Source organism: Trachypithecus francoisi, unplaced genomic scaffold (genome assembly GCF_009764315.1).
Source record: "Trachypithecus francoisi isolate TF-2019V2 unplaced genomic scaffold, Tfra_2.0 Lachesis_group17, whole genome shotgun sequence".
NCBI lineage: Eukaryota > Metazoa > Chordata > Mammalia > Primates > Cercopithecidae > Trachypithecus > Trachypithecus francoisi.
In genome coordinates, this window is record NW_022681462.1 from 69,318,521 (window position 1) to 69,345,769 (window position 27,249).

Sequence of the window (27,249 nt, forward strand, 5' to 3'; positions counted from 1 at the left end):
CACGCAAGTAAAGGGTCAACTTTTTTAAAGGGAAAACTTTGGAAATTTTACAAGAACCAATTAACTCTGCAATTTGGGAAAATTCTAGAAAACAGAACCCAGTAGATCATCAGCAAACTCCTGAAACGGTATAAAAATGTGAGATATTACTAGCTGACTGTGAACATCATCTTGCGGTAGAAAATGAGGCTAAAGTGAGTCACGTATAGTGGACAATGATGAGTTCTTCAGATAAAGAGGAAGTAATAAATATAATCTACAGAGTTTAGCTGAGCTTTTTATTCTGTCTGATATGATAGCCTTCTCAATGAGCTAAACTGTTACCGTTAGGAGGGAATGAGGTAGTTCAGAAGGGATCACTTAAGGGGGGTTGTCAGCAGCTCTACACCACTCTTAGGTGGGCAGTTCAAGTGGTCCCCCACTGGGGTCTATTCCTCTGCTGGGTTGATTTTAGTGTCTTAACCAACAACTTCATAAAGGGCTTCTAACAGCAGCTGACAAACAGTAGGTAGTGTTATTATTATGAAATCGAGAACATGCCTATTAAGCTAAAAAAAAAACAGGTCTTCTAAATACAAATCCAGTGCTCTTTCCACGGTGCTGTGCAGGGCAGGACTGGCCCACCCAAACCCCTGGGAGGAGGTGGCAGGTTCACAGGGGAAGCACACAGATATTGGCAGCATATCTAAAGGAGCTGGGCCACGCCATTTCCAAAGCTCCAAGGGTGGAAGGCACCTTAATTGGAACAAATTTGGGGGGAATAGAAGTGGAATAAGGGAAGTAAATATAAGTGCATGTTACAATTAGATTCTGAGAGGGAGTTCTTGAAACAGTTAGTTACCTGTCTGAAGCCAATGGGAAATAAGTACTCTCTTGGCAGTACAATGTACTCATTCTGTCTTTCTCTATAATTTTCAATTATTGAGCACCTACTATAAGTCTTCTGCTGGCCCTTTTTGTCATCATGAGGGTGACCTCACTGCCACAGCAATTCCACACTGCTCTGATCTCTCTAGCCACAGCCCAGGACATTCCACAAAGCACGAAGCAGGAAAGAAGAAACAAATTCACTTACCTGGCCTGCCAGGTTGAAGTAAGAATGATTGGTCAGGTTGACTGGTGTGGCCTGACTGGCCTGTGCTCTATAGTTGACCACGAGCTCCCCGCCGTCCAGTGTGTATGTCACCCAGACTTTTAACTCTCCGGGGTAGCCTTCCTCACCATCTGGACTGACGCGCGAGAACTGGACGCCATTGGACAGCACCCGAGGGGTCCAGAGCACCTGGAAAAATTGTTTTCAAAGTTGTGTAGTTGCTTCAACCTCAAGTTAAATGCCACATTTCAATATTTAAAGACAACTGATTTCACAAGGAAAGTGGTTATATAATCAATTAAGACTTTTGAATGATAGCCTGGATTTTTTTTTTTTTTTTTGAGACAGGGTCTCACAATGTTGTCCAGGCTGGAGTACAGTGATACATCTTGGCTCACTGCAACCTCCACCTCCCAGGTTCAAGAGATTCTCGAGCCTCAGCCTTCCGAGTACGATTATAGGCATGAGCCACCGTGCCCGGCTAATTTTTGCATTTTTCACAGAGACACGGTTTCGCCCCAATGACCAGGTTGGTCTTGAACTCCTGACCTCAAGTGATCTACCTGCCTCGGCCTCCCAAGATGCTGGGATTACAGGCATGAGCCACCGCACCGAGCCCCTGGATTTTAATTATTCCAAATTTTTGTTTTTCTCTACCTTCTCACACTCCGCATTCTCTTTTCTCTAACTTTGTACATATATGTGTGTCTACAATAATTTCCTCTTCTCTTCTTTGATGATTTTTCTTTGATTTTATTTTTTATCTTGTAGCCCCACTCTGCTAAATGCCATATAGCAATATCTGCTGAGAGTACTAAAAAAACTTTAATAAATCAGCCCCTGTCTCTTGGGGGTACTATATACAAACATTTATTAAAATTCCTGCAAGGCTCTCTCTGTTCCCTAGGCAGAGTTCCAAACAAATAAGGCACTTGTGCCATTAAGAAGAGTTGTAGCCCACAAGTCAAGAGTCCTGATTTGGGGGGCTTCATTTGTGCCTAGCTCATTGTGTGACTCTAGGCATTAATCTCTTTCATAAAATAAAGAGGTTGAAGAAATTATCTCGAAGTTTCTTCTTGTTCTAGAAAATATGATTCTAAGACTGACAAAAAAAGTATGGAGTTTATTTTTAAAGTTTTTTTTTTTTTTTTTTTTTTTTTTTGAGACGGAGTCTTGCTCTGTCACCCAGCCTGGAGTGCAGTGGCCGGATCTCAGCTCACTGCAAGCTCCGCCTCCCGGGTTCCCGCCATTCTCCTGCCTCAGCCTCCCGAGTAGCTGGGACTACAGGCGCCACCACCTCGCCCGGCTAGTTTTTTGTATTTTTTAGTAGAGACGGGGTTTCACCGTGTTAGCCAGGATGGTCTCGATCTCCTGACCTCATGATCCGCCCGTCTCGGCCTCCCAAAGTGCTGGGATTACAGGCTTGAGCCACCGCGCCCGGCCTAAAGTTTTTTTTTTTGTGGTCGGGTGCAATAGCTCATGCCTGTAATCCCAACACTTGAGCTCAGGAATTCAAGACCAGCCTGGGCAACATAGTGAGACTTCATCTCTCTAAAAAAGTTTAAAAAATTAGCCAGGTATGGGCTGGGTGCGGTGGCTCATGCCTGTAATCCCAGCACTTTGGGAGGCCAAGGCAGGCGGATCATGAGGTCAGGAGATTGAGACCATCCTGGCTAACACAGTGAAACCCCGTCTCTACCAAAAATACAAAAAATTAGCCAGGCATGGTGGGAGGCACCTGTGGTCCCATCTACTCAGGAGGCTGAGGCAGAAGAATGGTGTGAACCTGGGAGGCGGAGCTTGCAGTGAGCCGAGATCGTGCCACTGCACTCCAGCCTGGGCGACAGAGCGAGACTCTGTCTCAAAAAAAAAAAAAAAAAAATTTGCCAGGTATGGTGGTGCACACCTGTAGTCCTAGCTACTCAGGAGGCTGAGAAGGGAGGATCGCTTGTGCCCAGGAGGTTGAGGCTACAGTGAGCTGAGATTGCACATACCATTGCACCATTGCACTCCAATCTGGGTGACAGAGTAAGACATTGTCTCCAAAAAGTAAATAAGTAAGTAAAAAGCATTTTGCTTTTGGAAATAGGAATTGGAATCTTGGATTAACATAGTGGCTGTTCTCAACTTTGTCCTAGAGGCTCCATGATTACACTTATAGGGAAAGGAAAACGAACATTTATCAGGTACCCATTATGAGTCAAGACTCTTTGCTAGGAACTTCACAGACACAGTCTCATCTGTCTCAAAGCAGACTTAAAGTAGGTAACATCATCCTCATTGAATAATGAAAGAATGGAGGCTCAGTGAGGATAAACCGCTTGCCCCAGGTCACACAGCTAGTGTGTGGCATTGGACTGGATCCTGAGTCTGTTCCGTTATTCTATACTATCAGGGGATGAGTTGGCCAGAGATTCCCAGTGCCTTTAGAGAGCTCTGGGATCACTAAAGAAGGGGCCTGTTGCAGGCATGAGACCTCCAATTTGTTGAATGCTGAATAGTCAATGACCTTGTGCTTTACATAAATCATCTTGCAAGGTAAAGATTTGGTTGAACCAAATGAAATGACCATCATTGTAGGTCAAAATAGTTGAACACTGGCAATTTCAAGTGGCTTCAACGAATACTATTTACCTCCATTTTACAGATGAGCAAATTGAGTTCAGTGGAGTTAACTTATACCCACATCTACCTTCCACTTCCTAGTGTGCGTTGGGGAGGGTAGGGAGTTTCATACTTCCTGTCCATTGTTTAGAAGGAAAAAAAATCTTGTTTAAAGTCACATATGTGGCCGGGTGTGGTGGCTCACATCTGTAATCACAGCACTTTGGGAGGCCAAGGTGGGCAGATCACTTGAGGTCAGGAGTTCGAGACCAGCCTGCCCAACATGGTGAAACCTCATCTCTACTGAAAATACAAAACTTAGCCAGGTGTGGTGGTGGGCACCTGTAATCTCAGCTACTCGGGAGGTTAAGGCCCGAGAATTGCTTGAACCTGGGAAGTGGAGGTTGTAGTGAGCTGAGATCACGCCACTGCACTCCAGCCTAGACAACAGAGCAAGACTCCATTTCAAAAAATAAGTAAATAGATAAAGTTATACATGTTATTTGTGACAGAGCTAGGGTTCAAACTCAGGACTGGCTGTCTCCACTATTCCACATCTTAGTCTCAGTGAAGTTTTTATTTGAATCTTCCTTTTCAACAAAAGAGTTGAGGCCAAACTCTATAGACTTGAAAGATAATAGCCTCTGTGGGACACAGGAGTGGCCTCTGAGCCCAGGATCTGTCCACTTTGCTCTCACAGACGTGGCATTTGCCAGGAAGGAGAACCCAGCAGGAACGGAGGTTTCTGCCTTCACCTACAGTGAAAGCAGCTGGTATGTGAAATACTTTCCCCGAGCTTAGTGAAAAATTCATTTTACACCCTAGTTAGCTCCCAGAAAGGTTGAACTGTCAAGACACTCAAAATATGAAGCCTGTTACATGTAATTAAAAAGGAAACAGAATATCCCAGATAGAACATTTCAGGAATTAAATAATTGAAATGAAATCTTAACTTGCTACCTAGTTTTTCTTTTGCAGAGAAAGGACACAATGGAAAGATGTTTGGTAAACCAATATGATTGGTTAAGTATAATTCCTATTTATAGAATGATTTCCCTGAGCCTACAGCTTTCAAATTTCCAGAAACTTTGCAGCTCTAGACCTTCTTATACCATTTCAAATTCTATTCAACTTTCATCTTAAAAAAAAATGTGTTGGTGGCCAGGTGCAATGGCTCATGCCTGGAGTTTGAGACCAGCCTGACCAACATGGAGAAACCCTGTACTCTACTAAAAATACAAAATTAGCCGGTTGTGGTGGCACATGCCTGTAATCCCAGCTACTTGAGAGGCTGAGGCAGGAGAATCGCTTAAACCCGGGAGGCGGAGGTTGCAGTGAGCTGACATCACGCCATTGCACTCCAGCCTGCGGGACAAAAGCAAAAAAACTCCGTCTCAAAAAAAAAAAAAGCGTTGGTATAAATAGAAAAACACATACCTCCAAACAACAATTATTCAGTCATTGTTGAGACGTGACACAATGTAAAACAATGTTCATCTGATGGGCGCCTGGCACTATGTCAAAACCGACTGTTCAAAAACTTTCAGTGGCTTCATAAAAATGTTGAAAGTCGGCCAGGTGCGGTGGCTCAAGCCTTTAATCCCAGCACTACGGGAGGCCGAGGTGGGCGGATCACCTGAGGTCAGGAGTTCGAGACTAGCCTGACCAACATAGGGAAACTCCGTCTCTACTAAAAATACAAAATTAGCCAGGCGTGGTAGCGCATGCCTGTAATCCCAGCTACTCGAGAGGCTGAGGCAGGAGAACTGCTTGAACCCAGGAGACGGAGGTTGCGGTGAGCTGAGATGGCGCCATTGCACTCCAGCCTGGGCAACGAGAGCAAAACTCTACCTCAAAAAAAAAAAAAAAAAAAATGTTCGAAGTCTTCCCTACCCCTCTCAGGGCCACTGTGCAGCCATTCTCTCCCATATCCATGTATTGAATGAAATGCTTTGGCTCTTCAGGGCCGGTTCCAATCCTACCTCCTAGGTTGCTATTTCATTTGTTCACACCCAGTTCCTACTGCGCCTTGTTGTCATCTGTTGCGGCACTTGTGGCTTCTCGCCTTTAACAGTTATCATGAAAGAGTCCACCTCCCTCTTTATACTGTGAGCCTCAGGAGTCCCCAGCCTACTGTGCCCCCCGCTTCACAGAAGGGGCTCAAGGGCACACTGCACCGAAGGCTACGTACACTCACAATTTTGCTGTGTTCTTGAGGGAATATAAGTTAAGCAACACCACGGAAAATGCCACAGTGAACAGTGGGAGCAGGGGCAAGCTAGAACGAGGTGCTGTCCTAAGGCTCCACTGAAGATCCCTGTCTGAAGCCAGGCTGGGCCTTACTTCCTGTGGTTGGAGTTTGCTCATGATCCTGGCATGTTCTAGAGATTCTGCCCTAATATGGGCAGAGCACATGCTGCCCTCTGCCTCCCTGGCATGAAGAGTCCCATCCTGAGGAAAGGGAAACCCATGGGGCAGTCAGTCTGGTTCCAGGCCACCAGCAGGAAGCTCATGGAAGTGGGGAAGCCAGAGCCACCAGCCTCCTTCTGCAGGACAAGTGATGGTTCGAGGCAGAAGAGAAGAAACTGTGGCCATTAGTGGGCATACATGTTTCTGTCTTCTCTGGCTCTTCTCTAGCAAATAACCTGGGTGGTATAATGTAAAAGAAAGTTAACTACTGAAATTTACTCCTTCACAGCCTGAAATTAGACTAGTAAGAGAGCAATCACTGGGGTTAACCCGTGGACTCCCATGGGGCTAGGAAGCAGGGGGCCAAGCACTTCCAACCCAGGGAGAAGCTGTTTGATCAATTTGCCTTCCTGACCTTTGTTTTCTAGGGATCCGCTTAAAGAATGGACGTTTTCATGTGGAGGGGAGGAATTGGGGAGAATCTGATATGATTTTGAGGCATGAGGCACTTCAGTGGAAGGGGAGGCACTTCAGTGGAAGGGCAGGCCTTGGTGCAGGGCCATGCTGCATGGGGCGGGCGGCTTAACGACAGGTACAGGGAAGCATGCTGGACGGGGGCACCCATGCAGCCTGGGTGGACACCAGCAGCTATGGTGTAAGAATGAGTGTTTTGGGCCAGGCAGCCCTGGTTGTCCCACTTAGGAGTCATGTGGTCTTTTATTTATTTTTTATTTTTCATTTTTTTGAGACGGAGTCTGGCTCTGTTGCCCAGGTTGGAGTGCAGTGGCACGATCTCAGCTCACTGCATCTTCCACCTCCCACACTCAAGCGATTCTCTTGCCTCAGCCTCCTGAGTAGCTGAGCTTACAGGTGGCCACCACACCCAGCTAAGTTTTGTATTTCTTATAGAGATGGGGTTTCACCATGTTCACCAGGCTGGTCCTAAACTCCTGACCTCAGGTGATCTGCCCACCTCGGCCTCCCAGACTGCTGGGATTGCAGGCATGAGCTACTGTGTCCGGCCATGTGGCCTTTTAGTGCCTCAGTTTTCCCATTTAGTGATAACACAGAGTTTTAGTAAGGGTAAGAGATAATATATGTCAGTGTCTTGTCCAATAAGTGGAAGATACTGTTATCAATCCACATCTCTTCAACCCAACTCCCTGATCGCAACACTGTGAGAAAGTTGTTTCTCGTTTTTCCTAAGTCAAAGATTGACATCCTTTCTCTTGGGGCTCTCCTGTCTGTTCCAACAGATGAACTAGAGAAGGATGGGTCCTGGCACATGCCCATTGCACCTGCTGCCCTGAACCACGGGAGTGGCCTCTTCCCTGTATTTCCTCACCACACACGTGCTCTAGGGCCTAAGACCGTGCCTGGCAAGCAGAAGGTACACATAAAGTGAGCCTAAAGGGAACTCCATCACATGTGCCAGACTTACCTTATCAAACCCTCTGATTCCTCCGTGCAGACTGTTGGGTTCCTTGTTAATGGCCAGGTGATACTCCTTCCCATCCACCTTGAAGGTTCCTTTGGTGATTCGGTTGGCCACCCTCCCAATAACTGCTCCAAAATATGGCTGCTTTTGGAGGTATCCTGCAAGGACAAGGGATAACAGCACTTTTAAAACTTCAATTCAGGCTGGGCTCTGTGGTTCACGCTTATAATCCCAGCGCTTGGGGAAGCCAAGGTGGGTGGATCACAAGGTCAGGAGATCGAGACCATCCTGGCTAACACGGTGAAACCCTATCTCTACTAAAAATACAAAAAAATTAGCTGGGCGTGGTGGCGGGCGCCTATAGTCCCAGCTACTCAGGAGGCTGAGGCAGGAGAATGGCATGAACCCAGGAGGTGGAGCTTGCAGTGAGCCGAGATCGTGCCACTGTACTCCAGCCTGGGCGACAGAGCAAGACTCCGTCTCAAAAAAAAAAAAAAACCTCGGCCGGGCGCGGTGGCTCAAGCCTGTAATCCCAGCACTTTGGGAGGCCGAGACGGACGGATTACGAGGTCAGGAGATCGAGACCATCCTGGCTAACACGGTGAAACCCCATCTCTACTAAAAGAAAAAACAAAAAAACTAGCTGGGCAAGGTGGCAGGCGCCTGTAGTCCCAGCTACTCGGGAGGCTGAGGCAGAAGAATGGTGTGAACCCGGGAGGTGGAGCTTGCAGTGAGCTGAGATCCAGCCACTGCACTCCAGCCTGGGTGACAGAACAGGACTCCATCTCAAAAAAAAAAACCAAAAAACAAAAACCAAAAAAAACCCCTCAATCCAAAGGTGTGGTGCGTGCCACTGTCCCCCACCTTCTTCAGAGGGATGCTGCACATGGTAACATCTTGGGCATGTAAAAATCCTCACCAAATCACAGAAAATGGCTTTCATTACATATGATCCTTTCCTTTTCCAAAAGTAATCAATATTCATTATACAAAATTGTAAAAAAATTTTATACAGCACAAAGAAAAAACTGAAATTATCTTTCATCTCACCACTAGAGAGAACCACTGTTAATATTCTTAGGTGCACACACTCTTCCATCTTTTAGTATATGCATCTGTGTGCTTTTTTCTTTCTTTTTATAAAACTAGTTGTTGTTGTGGTTGTTGTTAAGACAGAGTCTCACTCTGTTGCCCAGGCTGGAGTGCCATGGCCCCTTCTTGGCTAACTGCAAACTCCGCCTCCCAGGTTCAAGTGATTTTCTTGCCTCAGCCTCCTGAGTAGCTGGGAGTAGAGGCATGCACCATATACACTATCACACCCAGATAATTTTTGTATTTTTAGTAAAGACGGGGTTTCACCATGTTGGCCAGGTTGGTCTCGAACTCCTGACCTCAGGCGATCCACCCAACTCAGCCTCCCAAAGTGCTGGGATTACAGGCATGAGTCACTGTGCCCAGCCTTTTCCCTCTCTTTCAAGACATCTTATTGTACTGTATGCACCTATTTTTGGTCCAAAGTTGACTCTGAAACTGCAGGAAACAAAACTATGGCTGATGGGGGGGGGACTGTATAACACTGCTTTGTAATCTCCTTTTCTCTAGGCCAAAGTTATACTTTCCTGTGGTCTCGAGGGGAAACGATCTTATTCTTCTTTCTCTTCTTATTTATTTTAATCACATAATTAGTACTTTAAAATATCCTTTAAAGAGAGTTAGGTAATACACAAGGATATAGAGTAGGCTCACCAGAGGAAATATAGAATGCCTGGTTAAATGTGAGTTTCAAATAAACAATAAATAATTGCTTAGTATAAGTATATTCATGTTATTAAAATACGCAGGACATACTTATACTTTAAAAGTTGTGGCCAGGCGCGGTGGCTCATGCCTGTAATCCCAGCACTTTGGGAGGCCGAGGCAGGCATATCATGAGGTCAAGAGATCGAGACCATCCTGGCCAACATGGTGAAACCCCATCTCTACCAAAAATACAAAAATTAGCTGGGCGTCATAGTGCGTGCCTGTAGTCTCAGCTACTTGGGAGGCTGAGGCAGGAGAATTACTTCAACCCAGGAGGCAGAGGTTGCAGTGAGCCAAGATCGAGCCATTGCACTCCAGCAGTGAGCCGAGATCGAGCCATTGCACTCCAGCCTGGTGACAAAGTGAGACACTGTTTCAAAAAAAAAAAAAGTATAAGCTATTTATCTGAAATTCACATTTAACCAGGCATCCTGTACTTTTATTTGTGAAATCTAGCAACCTAAACAAAGAATAAAACACAAAAGCCTTCCTTCATCTCTCCACTCCCCTCCTTTCCAACGGTAACCACTATTAACAGTCTGGCACGTACACTTTATTTTAAAATTTGAATTAACTACATATAAGCAAATATACAAATACACAAACACACATATTCCATATAAAGAGAATCATACTATATAGAGTATCTGCAACTTTTCATTTATCAAATATCTTCAGATTGCTCCATGTCATGACATATCTACCATGTTCCTTTTCATTTTTCTTTAGAGACAGAGTCTTGCTCTGTTGCCCGGGCTGGAGTGCAGTGGTGCAATCTTGGCTCATTGCAACCTCCGCCTCCCAGGTTCTAGCAATTCTCCTGCCTGAACCTCCCAAGTAGCTGGCATTATAGGCACACGCCACTACGCCCAGATAATTTTTTTTTTTTTGTATTTTAGTAAAGACAGGGTTTCACTATGTTGCCCAGCTGGTCTCAAACTCCTGAGCTCAGGCAATCCACCCGCCTCGGCCTCTCAAAGTGCTAGGATTACAGGCGTGAGCCACCCCACCCGGCCCATATTCCTTTTTATTTTTTTAGATAGGATCTCGCTGTTGCCCAGGCTGGAGTGTTGTGGAGCAATCATGGCTCTCTGCAGCCTTGACCTCCCAGGCTCAAATGATCCTCCCACCTCAACCTCTGGAGTAGCTGGGACCACAGGTATATACCACCATGCCTGGCTAATTTTTTTACTTTTTATTTTGTAGAGACAGAGTTTCCCTATGTTGCCTAGTCTGGTCTCAAACTCTTGGGCTCAAGGGGTCCTCCTGCCTTGGCCTCCCAAAGTAGTTGAAATTACTGGCATAAGCCACCGCACCTGGCCCCATATTCCTTTTGATGGTTACATAAGGAGCACAAACTGTTTGGGGCCTTTTTAGGGGAGGGGCTCTAAAAAGCAAAGTAGCGTCTTCACACTTACAGCTTTGTGTGTGGGCATATTACGGTCCTTTTCTTCTCTTTAAGTTCCTCTGTGCTTAGTTTACAATAGAAAAGATTAAGGTTTGGAGATTGTTTTCTGTATTATCACCAAGATTACTTTCCACTCTAGTTTTCACTCAGACATCCTCTGAATTCCATTCTCTTTTCCCATGGTACTTTGTATCTGTCATGTCTACTTCAGATCAGTGGAGAATGCAATTCAAGCATATGAACTATTTTTCCACGGCATGGAGAGGCTCTCAGGATACAGATCCTGAGCTGATTAGGCCAGTTACAGGTCACAGGTTTCCATTACCCAACTGGTTGTGTACAGATTAAACATTAATCCTTCTCTTCCAGGCCTTTCCTGGTTTGCTTCTTTGCTAATCTGCAGGTGCATCAGAGTGTTGCCCATGGACTATCATAATAGAGCTAACACTTACTGAGTGCTTTTTTTTTTTTTTTTTGAAACGGAGTTTCGCTCTTATAGCCTAGGCTGGAGTGCAGTGGCTCGGTCTTGGCTCACTGCAACCTCTGCCTCCCGGGTTCAAGCAGTTATCCTGCCTCAGCCTCCCAAGTAGCTGGGACTACAGGCGCCTGCCACCACGCCCTGCTAATTTTTGTTTGTTTGTTTGTTTGTTTTGAGACGGAGTCTGGCTCTGTAGCCCAGGCTGGAGTGCAGTGGCGTGATCTCGGCTCACTGCAAGCTCCGCCTCCCGGGTTCACGCCATTCTCCCACTTCAGCCTCCTGAGTAGCTGGGACTACAGGCGCCCATCACCATGCCCGGCTAACTTTTTGTATTTTTAGTAGAGACGGGGTTTCACCATGTTAGACAGGATGGTCTCCATCTCCTGACCTCCTGATCCACCCGCCTTGGCCTCCCAAAGTGCTGGGATTACAGGCGTGAGCCACCGCACCCAGCCTTTTTTTGTATTTTTAGTAGAGATGGGGTTTCACCATGTTGGCCAGGCTGGTCTCAAACTCCTGACCTCAGGTGATCCATCTGCCTCGGCCTCCCCAAGTGTGTCCCAGCCACTTTCTAAGTGCTCTACATTTACCTCATTTCATACTCAGAATGTTTCTATGACATAGATACTATTACTATCCCAATTTACAGATGTGGAAACTGAGGACAGAAAAGTTAAATAACTTGCCCCAAAACACACAGCTAAGTAGTGGCAGAACAAAGACTTGAACCCAGTCTAGTTCATGAGTTCGTGTTCTTCAGTATCAAATTATGTGGAAAGCACAGGCTTTCTGTTGACCTTACCTCCATCCCTAGGCATAGGCCAGGCTGATCTCTCTCTCCTGTTCCCACCTCTCCCCACCTTCTTCTCTTTTTGAAAAGAGCTTTAAAATCCCATATACTGGTTAACCAAAAGGAGTCCCAAAGAGCCAAACAATCTTTCCTTGGTTTTGTTTCATCTGCTTTTCAGAAACTCAAAAATTATAGAAAAGCAGAATTTTTTTCTAAAAAACAAGATGTTTGACTGTAGAGATTTTTGAGTCCTACTTTGATTCATTCAACAAATGAACACTGAGCTCCCCCTCTCTGCCAGAGGCATACTGGGTGTTAGTGACAACCACAAAGCCAACAGCAGGGCTCCTACCACTCGGGCTTGCAAGAATTCCCTTACAAGTGACCACTATCTGAAAACAATCACGTCTTAGAGATTGTCAGGCCTCTGAGCCCAAGTTAAGCCATCATATCCCCTGTGACCTGCACATATACATCCAGATGGCCTAAGTAACTGAAGAATCATAAAAGAAGTGAAATTTAAATGGCCTGTTCCTGACTTACCTGATGACATTCCACCACAAAAAAAGTGAAAATGGCCCGTCCTTGCCTTAACTGATGACAGTACCTTGTGAAATTCCTTCTCCTTGCTCATCCTGGCTCAAAAAGCTCCCCCACTGAGCACCTTGTGACCTCCACCGCTGCCCCAGAGGACAACTCCCTTTGACTGTAATTTTTCTTTACCTACGCAAATCCTATAAAACGGTCCCACCCCATCTCCCTTCGCTGACTCTATTTTCGGACTCAGCCTGCCTGCACCCAGGTGACTAAAAAGCTTTATTCCTCACACAAAGCCTGTTTGGTGGTCTCTTCACTTGGACAAGTGTGAAATTTGGTGCCGTGACTCGGATCGGGGGACCTCCCTTGGGAGATCAATGCCCTGTCCTCCTGCTCTTTGCTCCATGAGAAAGATCCACCTACGACCTCGGGTCCTCAGACCGACCAGCCCAGGGAACATCTCACCAATTTTAAATCCAGTAAGCAGCCTCTTTTTACTCTCTTCTCCAACCTCTCTCACTATCTCTCAACCTCTTTCTCCTTTCAATCTTGGCACCACAATCTCTCCCTTCTCTTAATTTCAGTTCTTTTCCTTTTCTTGTAGAGACAAAGGAGACATGTTTTATATGTGGACCCAAAACTCCGGTGACGGTCACAGACTCGGGAAGACAGTCTTCCCTTGGTGTTTAATCACGCAGGGATGCCTGCCTGATTATTCACCCACATTTCAGAGGTGTCTGACTACGCGGGGACGCCTGCCTTGGTCCTTCACCCTTAGTGGCAAGTACTGCTTTTCTGGGGGGCAAGAACCCCCTGACCCATTCTCTCCGTGTCTCTACTCCTCCGCTTTACTGGAGGGCAAGAACCCCCCCACCCCTTCTCTCCGTGTCTCTACTCTCTCTTTTCTCTGGGCTTGCCTCCTTCGCTATGGGCAACCTTCCACCCTCCATTCCTCCTCCTTCTCCCTTAGCCTGTGTGCTCAAGAACTTAAAACTTCTTCAGCTCACACCTGACCTGAAACCTAAACGCCTTATTTTCTTCTACAATGCCGCTTGACCCCAACACAAACTTGACAGTGGTTCCAAATAGCGAGAAAACAGCACTTTCGATTTTTCCATCCTACAAGATCTAAATAATTCTTGTCGTAAAATGGGCAAATGGTCTGAGGTGCCTGATATCCAGGCATTCTTTTAGGCATTCTTTTACACATCGGTCCCTCCCTAGTCTCTGTTCCCAATGCAACTCGTCCCAAATCTTCCTTCTTTCCCTCCTGCCTGTCCCCTCAGTCCCAAACCCAAGCGGCGCTGAGTCTTTCTAATCTTCCTTTTCTAGAGACCCATCTGACTTCTCCCCTCCTCGCCAGGCTGAGCTAGGTCCCAATTCTTCCTCAGCCTCCGTTCCCCCACCCTATAATCCTTTTATCACCTCCCCTCCTCACACCTGGTCTGGCTTACAGTTTCGTTCGTTGACCAGCACTCCCCCACCAGCCCAGCAATTTCCTCTTAAAAAGGTGACTGCTAAAGACATAGTCAAGGTTAATGCTCTTTTTCTTTATCGAACCTCTCCCAAATCAGTTAGTGTTTAGGCTCTTTTTCATCAAATATGAAAAACCCAGCCCAGTTCATGGCTCGTTTGGCAGCAACCATGAGATGCTTTACAGCCTTAGACCCTAAAAGGTCAAAAGGCCGTCTTATTCTCAATATACATTTCATTAACCAATCCGCTCCCGACATTAAATAAAACTCCAAAAATCAGATTCCGGCCCTCAAACCCCACAACAGGACTTAATTAACCTCACCTTCAAGGTGTGTAGTAATAAAGACAGCCAAGTAGCCACATATTTCTGAGTTGCAATTCCTTGCCTCCACTGGGAGACAAACCCCAGCCACATCGCCAGCACACAAGAAGTTCCAAATGCCTGAACCGCAGCAGCCAGGCGTTCCTCCAGGACCGCCTACTCCAGGAACTTGCTTCAAGTGCCGAAAATCTGGCCACTAGGCCAAGGAATGCCTGCAGCCCTGGATTCCTCCTAAGCCATGTCCCATCTGTGTGGGACTCCACGAAAAATCGGACTGTTCAACTCACCCGGCAGCCACTCCCAGAGCCCCTGGAACTCTGACCCAAGGCTCTCCGACTAACTCCTTCCCAGATCTTCTCGGGTTAGCGGCTGAAGACTGACACTGCCTGATCGTCTCGGAAGCCTACAGGACCATCACAGATGCTTTAGGTCACTCTCACAGTGGAAGGTAAGTCCATCCCCTTCTTAATCAATACAGAGGCTACCCAATCCACATTACCTTCTTTTCAAGGGCCTGTTTCCCTTGCTTCCATAACTGTTGTAGGTATTGATGGTCAGGCTTCTAAACCTCTTAAAACTCCCCAACTCTGGTGCCAACTTAGACAATACTCTTTTAAGCACTCCTTTTTAGTTATCCCCACCTGCCCAGTTCCCTTATTAGGCTGAGACATTTTAACTAAATTTATCTGCTTCCTTGACTATTTCTGCGCCACACCTTATTGCCACCTTTTCCCCCAGTTCAAAGCCTCCTTCACATCCTCCCCTTGTATCTCCCCACCTTAACCCACAAGTACAGGAAACCTCTGCTCCCTCGACTATTTCTGGGCTACAGCCACACCTCATTGCCACCTTTTCCCCCAGTTCAAAGCCTCCTTCACATCCTCCCCTTGTATCTCCCCACCTTAACCCACAAGTACAGGATACCTCTTCTCCCTCCTTAGTGACCGATCATGCACTCCTTACCATCCCATTAAAACCTAATCACCCTTACCCCACTCAATGCCAATATCCCATCCCACAGCACGCTTTAAAAGGATTAAATCCTGTTATCACTTGCCTGTTACAGCATCGCCTTTTAAAGCCTGTAAACTCCCCTTACAATTCCCCCATTTTACCGGTCCTAAAACCAGAGAAGGCTTACAGGTTAGTTCAGGATCTGTGCCTTATCAACCAAATTGTCTTGCCTATCCACCCCATGGTGCCAAACTCATACATTCTCCTATCCTTAATACCTCCCTCCACAACCCATTATGCTGTTCTGGATCTCAAACATACTTTCTTTACTATTCCTTTGCACCCTTCATCCCAGCCTCTCTTCGCTTTCACTTGGACTGACCCTGCCACCCATCAGGCTCAGCAAATTACCAGGCCTATACTACCGCAAGGCTTCACGGACAGCCCCCATTACTTCAGTCAAGCCCAAATTTCTTCCTTATCTGTTACCTATCTCGGCATAATTCTCACAAAAACACACGTGCTCTCCCTGCTGATCTTGTCCAGCTAATCTCCCAAACCCCAATCACTTCTACAAAACAACAACTCCTTTCCTTCCTAGGCTTGGTTAGGAAGGAAATTCTGTGGTCAGAATTCTTATGCAAGAGCCAGGACCGTGCCCTGTAGCCTTTTTATCCAAACAACTTGACCTTACTGTTTTAGCCTACTAGCCCTCATGTCTGCGTGCAAGGGCTGCTGCCATCCTAATACTTTTAGAGGCCCTCAAAATCACAAACTATGCTCAACTCACTCTACAGTTCTCATAACTTCCAAAATCTATTTTCTTCCTCCCACCTGACGCATATACTTTCTGTTCCCCAGCTCCTTCAGCTATACTCACTCTTTGTTGAGTCTCCCACAATTACCATTGTTCCTGGCCCAGACTTCAGTGAGGCCTCCCACATTATTCCTGATACCACACCTGACCCCCATGACTGCATCTCTCTGATCCACCTGACATCCACTCCATTTCCCCATATTATTTTGTGTTCCTTACCCTGAACACACTTGGTTTATTGATGACAGTTCCACCAGGCCTAATCGCCACTCACCAGCAAAGGCAGGCTATGCTATAGTATATTTCACACCTATCATTGAGGCTACCACTCTGCCACCCTCCACTACCTCTCAGCAAGCCGAACTAGTTGACTTAACTCAGGCCCTCACTCTTGCAAAAGGACTACGCATCAATATTTATAATGACTCTAAATATGCCTTCCATATTCTGCACCACCATGCTGTTATATGGGCTGAAAGAGATTTCCTCACTATGCAAGGGTCCTCCATCATTAATGCCTCTTTAATAAAAACTCTGCTCAAGGCCGCTTTACTTCCAAAGGAAGGTGGAGTCATTCACTGCAAGCACCATCAAAAGGTGTCAGATCCCATTGCTCTAAGCAACGCTTATGCTGATAAGGTGGCTAGACAAGCAGCTAGCATTCCAACTTCTGTTCCTCAGGGCCAGTTTTTCTCCTCCTTCACATCACATCAGTCACTCCCACCTACTGCCCCACTGAAACTTCCACCTATGAATCTCTTCCCACAGAAGGCAAATGGTTCTTAGACCAAGGAAAATATCTCCTTCCAGCCTCACAGGACCATTCTATTCTGTCGTCATTTCATAACCTCTTCCATGTAGGTTACAAGCTGCTAATCCGTCTCTCCTAGAGCCTCTCATTTCTTTTCCATCATGGAAATCTATCCTCAAGGAAATCACTTCTCAGTGTTCCATCTGCTATTCTCCTACCCCTCAGGGATTATTCAGGCCCCCTCCCTTCCCTACACATCAAGCTTGGGGATTTGCCCCTGCCCAGGACTGGCAAATTGGCTTTACTCACATGCCCCTAGTCAGAAAACTAAAATACCTCTTTGTCTAGGTAGACGCTTTCACTGGATGGGTAGAGGCCTTTCCCACAGGGTCTGAGAAGGCCACTGTGGTCATTTCCTCCCTTCTGTCAGATGTAATTCCTCAGTTTGGCCTTCCCACCTCTATACAGTCTGATAACGGACCAGCCTTTACTAGTCAAATCACCCAAGCAGTTTCTCAGGCTCTTGGTATTCAGTGAAACCTTCATATCCCTTACAGTCCTCAGTCTTCAAGAAAGGTAGAACGGACTAACGGTCTTTTAAAAACACACCTCACCAAGCTCAGCCACCAACTTAAAAAGGACTGGACAATACTTTTACCACTTGCCTTCTCAGAATTCGGGCCTGTCCTCGGAATGCTACAGGGTACAGCCCATTTAAGCTCCTGTGTAGACGCTCCTTTTTTTTTTTTTTTTTTTTTTTGAGACGGAGTCTCGCTCTGTCGCCCAGGCTGGAGTGCAGTGGCCGGATCTCAGCTCACTGCAAGCTCCGCCTCCCGGGTTTACGCCATTCTCCTGCCTCAGCCTCCCAAGTAGCTGGGACTACAGGCACCAGCCACCTCGCCCGGCTAGCTTTTTGTATTTTTTAGTAGAGACGGGGTTTCACCGTGTTAGCCAGGATGGTCTCGAACTCCTGACCTCGTGATCCGCCCGTCTCGGCCTCCCAAAGTGCTGGGATTACAGGCTTGAGCCACCGCGCCCGGCCGACGCTCCTTTTTTTAGGCCCCAGTCTCATTCCAGATACCAGACCAACTTGGACTGCGCCGCAAAAAACTTGTCATCCCTACTATCTTCTGTCTAGTCATAATCCTATTCACCGTTCTCAACTACTCACAAATGCCCTGCTTTTGTTTACACTGCCGGTTTACACTGTTTCTCCAAGCCATCACAGCTGATATCTCCTGGTGCTATCCTAAACCGCCACTCTAAATTCCCTCTTAAAGCAAATAAATAATCTTTGCTGGCAGGGCTATGCTGAACCTCCTTAGACACTCTAATTAGATGTCCTGGGTCCTCCCAATTCTTAGTCCTTTAATACCTGTTTTTCTCCTTATTTTATTCCGTTTAGTTTTTCAATTCATACAAAACCATATCCAGGCCATCACCAATAATTCTATAAGACAAACGTTTCTTCTAACAACCCCACAATATCACCCCTTACCACAAAATCTTCCTTCAGCTTAATCTTTCCCACTATAGGTTCCCACACCGCCCCTAATCTCCCTTGAAGCAGCCCTGAGAAACATGGCCCATTATCTCTGCATACCATCACCGCCCCAAAAATTTTCGCCACCCCCAACACTTCAACACAATTTTGTTTTATTTTTCTTATTAATATAAGAAGACAGGAATGTCAGGCCTCTGAGCCCAAGCTAAGCCATCATATCTCCTTGTGACCTGCACATATACATCCAGATGGCCTGCAGTAACTGAAGAATCACAAAAGAAGTGAAATTTAAATGGCCTGTTCCTGACTTACCTGATGACATTCCACCACAAAAGAAGTGAAAATGGCCCGGTCCTTGCCTTAACTGATGTGAAATTCCTTGTCCTGGCTCATCCTGGCTCAAAAAGCTCCCCAACTGAGCACCTTGTGACCCCCACCCCTGCCCACCAGAGGACAACCCCCTTTGACTGTAATTTTCCTTTACCTACCCAAATCCTATAAAACGGTCCCACCCCATCTCCCTTTGCTGACTCTCTTTTCGGACTCAGCCTGCCTGCACCCAGGTGATTAAAAAGCTTTATTGCTCACACAAAGCCTGTCTGGTGGTCTCTTCACAGGGATGCGTGTGAAAGAGATAAGCAGCACTCACCAGGCCAGTTCCTCAGTTTGGAGGAATAGTTGTTTTGTTTGCTTGTTTGTTTTTTCCCCCATAATTATCAGGGTTTTTTTGTTTTTGTTTTTTTGAGACAGGGTCTTTCTCTGTCACCTAGGCTGGAGTGCAGTGGTGCCATCACGGCTCACTGCAGCCTTGACCTCCAGGCTCAGGTGATCCTCCCACCTCAGCCTCCCAAATAGCTGGGACTACAGGCATGCACCACCACACCTATATACTTTTTGTATTTTTTCTAGAGACAGAGTGTTCCCGTGTTGCCCAGGCTGGTCTTGAACTCCTGAGCTCAAGTGATCCTCCCACCTAGGCCTCTAAAAGTGCTGGGATTACAGGTGAGAGCCACTCTGCCCCTGGAGGAATAGTTTTTAAGAATTAAACTCTAAGCACAGCAGAAATCCTGTCTCTGAAAAACCCTTTAGAACAAATTTTATATTACCTTCAAATGTTACTGATATGGTTTGGCTTTGTGCCCCCATCCAAATCTCATCTCAAATTGTAATCCCACCTGGTGGAGGTAATTGGATCATGGGGCAGTTCCCCCATGCTGCTCTCGTGATAGTCAGTGAGTTCTCACGAGATCTGATGGTTTAAAAGTGGCAATTTCCCCTGCTCTCCCTCCCCCTCCCCCTCCCCCTCCCCCTCCCCCTCCCCTCCCCCTCCCCCTCCCCCTCCCCCTCCCCCTCCCCCTCCCCCTCCCCCTCCCCTCCCCCTCCCCCTCCCCCTCCCCCTCCCCCTCCCCCTCCCCCACTGCCACATAAGATCTGTCTAGCTTCCTCTTCGCCTTCTGCCATGATTGTGAGTTTCCTGAGGTCTCCTTATCCATGAGGAACTGTGAGTCAATTAAACCTATTTTCTTTATAAATTACCCAGTCTCAGGCAGTTCTTTTACAGTGTGTGAAAATTGACTAATAGTTACTGAGCTTTCACATCAAATCAGAATTACAAAAAGTGACAATCCCCAAATCCCGAATAAGGCATGGCTAAAAATCTGTTTTGAAATGCAGAAAATACTGTTTTCCATGAAAATGTTCCAAGTTCCTGGGTCAAGCCATGAATGTTGATTTAACCAAGACAATTGCTGAACTTAGAGTAGAGGAAATGCTCGCCCCTTTTCCTGGGCAAGGCACTGGTGAGAATAAATTAATAAATGCTTAATCATGGGATACGGCCCTTTCCATTCCTCTAACATCCCAAGGACCACAACTATGACACCCACCTCAGACAGACCAAAATTAGCAAGCATGCACTAAAGTCTGAAATAAAATTACTCACCACTCTCAATCTAAACCTCCATTCACAGAATGACTTATCCTTTGGTTATATGAAGAAAACAATGAACTTTAATTAATAAGCACTTTAGTAATCTCAGATAATTTATATACTTTTTAGTGGCTTCTTGCAATCCTAGATGAATCTCCATGCCATTTTTTGCAGTGTTAATTAAGTGAAATAAAAAGTTCTAGTACAGTGATAGATGGTATTTGGGGGCAAAGGAAAGAAAGGGGATAACAATTATTAATTGCTCACTCTGGTCAGAGACATATCAAATATGTGGTCAGATATGGTCAGACACATATCACAGCCCATAGCTCATTAAATCATCACAATCCATTTGTTGCACGTGAGGAAATAGGTCTGGAGCATTTAAATAAATTGCCCGGGGTCACACAGCTTTAAGGAAGGAAGCAGAACTTTAAACCAGGAATTTTCAATGCTCCCACCAGGGTGCTCCTGGTCGTGTGTGACATTAAACTACATCCTCTAACCTGATCCTTTTTTTCCCTGATCCCCTCTTCTGAATCCAGGTTTTCTAAAGACACTAAATTTACTTTTTCTATTTTTTCCTTAATGCCTCTCATGGCAGTTAATAGCCAGATCTTTGGTGGTAACTGGGAGAAACATGAAAAGGAAGGTGTTTCAATGATTGTATACGTAGGTTGTTTATACCTGTGGCTTATAAGCAAATATTCTCAGCACAGGCTTTGAAAGAAATCATAATGACTGTAGGTGGGACATGCCAATGAAAAACATTTTTAGGCTGGTCATGGTGGTTCACGCCTGTAATCCCAGCACTTTAGGAGGCTAAGGTGGACAGATCTCTTGAGGTCAGGATTTTGAGACCAGCCCTGCACTTAAAAGTTTTTTTCTTTTCTTTTTTTTTTCTTTTGAGACGAAGTCTTGCTCTGTCACCAGGCTGAAGTGCAGTGGCACAATCTCGGCTCACTGCAACCTCCGCCTCCCAGGTTTAAGCGATTCTCCTGCCTCAGCCTCCCGAATAGTTAGGATTACAGGCATTCGCTACCATGCCCAGCTAATTTTTGTATTTTTAGTACAGACGGGTTTCACCATGTTGGCCAGGATGGTCTCCATCTCTTGACCTTGTGATCTGCCCACCCAAAGTGCTAGGATTACAGGGGTGAGGCACTGTGCCCGGCAAAAAACATTTTTCCACACAAAAAAAGGTAGCAAAACTCATAGGAGGCATTACTGATTTTTCTAGGCTGTTGTAGCAGGACGAAATTCCTCAGACACCAGGTTAAAGAAGGAAGAAGCTTTATTCAGCAGACTTGCGTCTCAAAAGCCGAGCTCCCTGAATGAGCAATTCCTGTCCCTTTTAAGGGCTTACAACTCTAAGGAGGTCTACGTGAGAGGGTCGTGATCAACTGAGCAAGCTGGGGGTACCTGACTGGGGGCTGCATGCACTGGTAATCAGAACGGAACACAACAGGACAGGGATTTTCACAGTACTTTTCCATGCAATGTCTGGAATCTATAGATAACATAACCGGTTAGGTCAGGGGTCCATCTTTAACTACCAGGTCCAGGGCGCAATGCCAGGCTGGCTGCTTGTGGATTTCATTTCTGCCTTTTAGTTTTTACTTCTTCTTTCTTTGGAGGTAGAAACTGGGCATAAGACAATATGAGGGGTGGTTTCCTCCCTTACTATAACTAAAAATGTATATAATTTTCTTATTCAGAATTCCATGAAAGAAAAAAAATCTCATTTTCCCAGGGAGAAACTGAACCATTCTGACCTCTGGTTATGGCTGTCATCCAAACAGTTTATATAACCTGTCTGGGAAATTGGAGATTGTTCATCTCTACCTCTGCAGTGACGAAAGGACCATGTCTCATGGAATTATTCACGCTCAGATCTTCCGCATGGCTCAAAACCATTTTTGAGATATGGTAATGTCAAGATAGCCCCTTATTCTGTCAAATCTTTAAAAAAAATTTTTTTTAATTTAAATTTATTTATTTATTTGTTTATTTTAGAGACAGGGTCTCACTATGTTGCCCAGGCTGGTCTCAAACTCCTGGCCTCAAGCGATCCACCCACTTTGGACTCCCAGGATTACAGGCATGAGCCACCATGCCGGCCTCTGTCAAGTCTTATTACTTTAAATTATTTACCTCTGTTTTTTTATATATGTTTCTATACTCTGACATTTTAAAAGAATATACAGTGAAAATTAAGTCTCCTTCCCACCCCCTGCACCCTGGGTACCCAGGATCCTTTCTTAACAACCACTGTTACCAGTTTATTGTTAACATAGGTTTTAATGCACTAGAAATGTAGTATCACACCATCAAAATAGTAACAGAGTGCTGTATATCTCCCCTGCAAGAGTCAGAGCCCACACCTCTACAACAAACAATGGTTAACAAGAGAAAAGCAAAACAGCTGGGCACAGTGGCTCATGTCTATAATCCCAGCACTTTGGGAGGCTGAAGTGGGAGGATTGCTTGAGGCCAGTAGTTCGAGGCTACAAGTGAGCTATAATTGCACTACTATACTCCAGCCTGGGTGACAGAGTGAGACTCCTCCTCTAAAAAATAAAAAAGCCAAACAAATTTATTTGATTATAGTTTTATGTGACAAAGGAGCTTTCAGAATGAAGACCCACAGATACAGAGAAAACAATCCATTTTTATGCTTAGGTCCAGGGGAGCATGAACAGCCATGTAGAAATATGATTGGACAAAAAAGGTAAGATCTGAGTGGGGAAACTCGGCAACGCCTGTGTTCAGATTTTTCTTGGCCTCCCCATGCAGCATTCCTTCCTCCCAGGTATGGGGCAGGACCCCTCTGGAATGAGGGTCTTACTTTCTTTATGGTCAGCTGTTACACAGAAAGGCAGAGGGAAAGGTTAGAGTATATTTTTATTTTTTTGAGATGGAGTCTCACTCTGTCGCCCAGGCTGGAGTGCAGTGGCGCAGTCTCGGTTCACTGCAACTTCCTTCTCCCGGAAGTGATTCTCCTGCCTCAGCCTCCCAAGTAGCTGGGATTACAGGTGCCTGCCAGCAGCCTGGCCAACATGGAAAAACCCCATCTCTACTAAAATTACAAAAACATTAGCCGGGCACAGTGGTGTTCAACAGAAAGCTGGGTTTTGTTTTTTCCCTTAGGAATCTGAAATTTGCTCTCTGTTTTTTAAGATAAGAGTTTCACTCTGTCACCCACGCTGGAGTGCAGTGGCACAATCTTGGCTCACTGCAACCTCCGCCTCCTGGGTTCAAGTGATTCTCCTGCCTCAGCCTCCTGACTAGCTGGGATTACAGGCACGTGCCACCATGCTCAGCTAATTTTTTTGTATTTTTAGTAGAGACAGGGTTTCACCATGTTGGCCAGGCTTGTCTGGCCAACATGTAACCATGAGCCATGTCACGTATCTGAAGAACCAAACAGACAAAACGACACACCAAAAGGAAAACCTCAAACCTCCTCTCCAGCAGAATTTGTCTATGCCCCAACCACTAAGCAGAGAGTATTAACTCTCAGTTTCTCTTTGCCAGCTTTATTTCACACCTCATGTTCTGTCTAGTTACACCACGGTGCTAAGAGAGCATGATGTACATTTTCCTTTGCTGCAATCAAGCTGCAATTGTCATTCTTTATGCAATTACTGAGTTAAAGCTGCAATTGTCATTCTTTCTTTATGCAATTATTGAGTTAAAGTCTATCTCCCCAGCCAAACCACAAGAGTGGGGACCTTGTCTGTCCTGTTGAATGAGGGTCAATGGATTAATAGAGTTTTCAAATGTATGAATTAATGCCTGATCCTAATTGCCCATGAATTCTGGGATAAAAGTCAATCCTAGTTGGTAGGAGACCTGATCTCTAGACACTGAGTTGGTCTTGTCTATTTTGTTCCCTAAATGGTTATTGGGTAGCTGGTGTATACTAGGCAACCACTGAGCTTACTGGAGCATTTCTCAGACAACCAGGCCTCAAAGAGAATCTGATCAAGGAAGAAGGAAGTAGAAGAGGCAAGTATTTGAATTTCCTTCTTCAGAAGGGAAGCACTGGGAGCCACACCCCCTCTTGCCTGCTCTTTCCTCTCCAGCCCTCTCAAGGGATCAGGCAGTTCAAAGATCAGGCAGTTCAAAGATCGCTCCAGGATCGCTGAAGTGTATCTTACCATCAGCTGACCTTTTATGTTAATTGGGGCAAAGCCTGAACGGATAACCAGAGGCCAACTCCCATAGCTTATTTATTACAGTTTTTCCCAAACACCGGATGGCCACACAGCCCTGTTAGCCTGATGCATGCACTTGCAAGTCAGACGGTCCCAAGCTAGGCGACTTTCCCCCTTGGTCCCTCTCATTGCAAGTGGCCCGATAGATCCGGGAGGTGTGTAGCGTGGGTCTGGGGCCTGCTCGCAGCCCCCTGCCGAGTTCAACCCACCTTCCAACTCGGCGAAGCCAAGCACCACGTCTGAGGCTCTCCCCTGCCTGTCTTTGACCTCTAGGGCTGTGATCGTGCAGCCCCAGGAGATGATGTCCACTCTCAGGAGGTCTGACTGCAGCTGGAACTTTTCCACTGTCCCTCCTCCCGAGGGCAGCTCTCCAAACACGGCTCTGGTCACTGAAGCCATAGGGAAAGTTCGGCGTGTGCAACTACTGCCCGCTCTTCAAACTCCAGCGCTCGCTAAGCTAGAAACGACACAAGTTTATAGGAGCAGGGGCGTGACTCGGCTCAGACTCCTCCCTTTCCTTGCCTGGATTTAGGGAGTGACCGTTCCTGCAAAAAATAGCCCCTGGGGCCTTTCTAAATCATTCCTTTGCCTGAGGGTAACGAGAGGCAAACTTTGCAGCCACGCTTGCAGTTCTTATCCTTGGCTCGCCTTGGTTGCATTGCATGTTGGGAATGGTAGTTTTTGGGAGGTGAAATTGCATTTTGGGACCTGTAGTCTTTCTAAACTCAAATCCTGGGTTGACAGTGTTCTACCTCCATCTCCCCACACCTCAACATGTAGTGAGCTGGTCATTAATGTCGGTGGCTGTCAGACGAAGAACAGGAAAATATAGATAGCAGACTTACAGTGAGACCGATCTTGGGAGAAAATTCTATTTTAACTCTTTGATACAAGGGGCAAGAAGTACAGTAGTAGTTGGCCGGGCGCGGTGGCTCATGCCTGTAATCCCAGCACTTTGGGAGGCCGAGGCGGGCGGATCACGATGTCAGGAGAATCGAGACCATCCTGACTAACACGGTGAAACCCCGTCTCTACTAAAAAACAAAAAAAAAAAAAAAAAAAGCCGGGTGTGTGGCACATGCCTGTAATCCCAGCTACTCAGGAGGCAGGAGAATGGCATGAACCCAGGAGGCGGAGCTTGCAGTGAGCTGAGATCGCGCCACTGCACTCCAGCCTGGGCAACAGAGCGAGACTCCGTCTTAAAAAAAAAAAAAAAAAAATGTACAGTCATAGTTTAGAAATGAGGTAAATCATTTTGGTCTTCTCTGCACACAGATTTACTGAAGATCCATTCTTTTTGTCCCACGGGTGAAGTCCTGGACTTGGTTCTGTTGGAGCCACTACCCAGAAGGCTCTCCTGACAGCCAAAGCTGTGCCAGCCTCGAGGAGCTTGGCCCAGACAGAGTCAGGTAGATGGATTAGGCCTTCCCCTCCGTGTGCGGAGGTGATCAGAGACAGCCTCAGACTCTCTTTACTTCAGGGGACTGGGAAGGGACCTCGGGTGTTTTTCCGGCTCCTGAATTCCACAGTTTCTTTAAGAAGTGATTCAGGGAACAAGTATTTATTGAAGTCCTTGTAAATGCCAGGTACTGAACCTTTGTTATCTCCTTTTCTGCAAGTAGGATGGAGTCTTCAGGTATGTACAGTTGGAGAAGAAAGACACTAAGGTCATTAAATAATTGTCTTGCTTGATCGTGTCTCAGAATTAGCTGAGGACATTTAAAATGCATATTCCCAGGCCTACCTCTGTAATTTCTAATTCTGAAAGTCTAGGGTGAAACTCAGGAATCTGCGTTTTTCATATTCCCCAAGTTATTCTTCTGCAGATTATCTAGGACCATATTTAGAGAAATATCGCTCTAAGGCTTGATGACTAATCTGAAATTCTTTTTCCCCAAAAAAGTAGGCTCTGATGGCAGAAGGATTAAAATAAAGTTATTAAGGGCCTTAATGAGATAACATACAGGCACCTATGTATTTCCTTGCTAAGTCTGGCAACTCTAGAGGAGTACTGAGCCTAGGAAGTGGGAGGGTACTGGGAGCCTAAAGACAAGTTTTACTCAAGCCATCTGCATAATCATCTATCTTTTCTTGATACTGCTCTTGGCTTGGTTCCTGGGTACTTCAGAGGGTATCCAACTAGACTGTGGTGAGTGCAGAAATGAAATGCATCTTTGATTAGGAAATTAGCAGAATTGGGATTATGTGCCTGGAATCAGATGCTAATGAAACATAATAACTGTCTCTCAGCCTCTTCTGTCTGTAATTTAAGGAATATTTAGCATTCTTGACATAAAGCCTCAATTCTCCATCATGAAGCAGAAGAATTCTGATAGCAATCAAAAAATAAAAAAGACTTGCAACAGGCTTCCATGGAGCTCAACATATAATAATAAAAAGACCCAAACAATTCAAATTATAGACTGCATCACACTCATACAATAACCAACAGGCACTCCTATGTGCTGCTTCATCAGAAATTCTCATAAACTCTGAGTTTCATCAGCCACTTAACTTTGTGGTTGATTCACACACAAGCCCTTTGGCAATGCTGTGTTAGCAAGGATGTCTTAGAATCTCTTCTCTGAGCAGGAAGACCACTTTTTTCTTTTTTCTCAACCTCCAGTTCTCAGTGTTCTGCCAAGCACATGCTGTTACAGAAAGAAATAAATGCATTTGCGTGCCCAATGCTAAATGTCTCTAGGAAAGGTCTTGTTA

General features: G+C 45.8%; 1 protein-coding gene across 2 annotated transcripts in view; it reads right to left on the reverse strand.

The window, feature by feature from the left end:
• Positions 1-25,195, reverse strand: part of GALM (galactose mutarotase) — an 88,775-nt gene extending 63,580 nt beyond the window's left edge. Inside the window, exons 1-3 of one of the 2 annotated variants that reach the window (XM_033175966.1) lie at positions 24,741-25,195; positions 7,548-7,702; positions 1,076-1,282 (exon numbers count right to left, since the gene is read on the reverse strand). In XM_033175966.1, coding sequence (XP_033031857.1) covers positions 1,076-1,282; positions 7,548-7,702; positions 24,741-24,930 — 552 coding nt within the window. In that variant the 5' untranslated portion in view covers positions 24,931-25,195. The remainder of the gene's footprint in view (positions 1-1,075; positions 1,283-7,547; positions 7,703-24,740) is intronic. The other variant, XM_033175965.1, reaches the window with a different exon arrangement.
• Between the last annotated feature and the right edge of the window lie 2,054 nt (positions 25,196-27,249).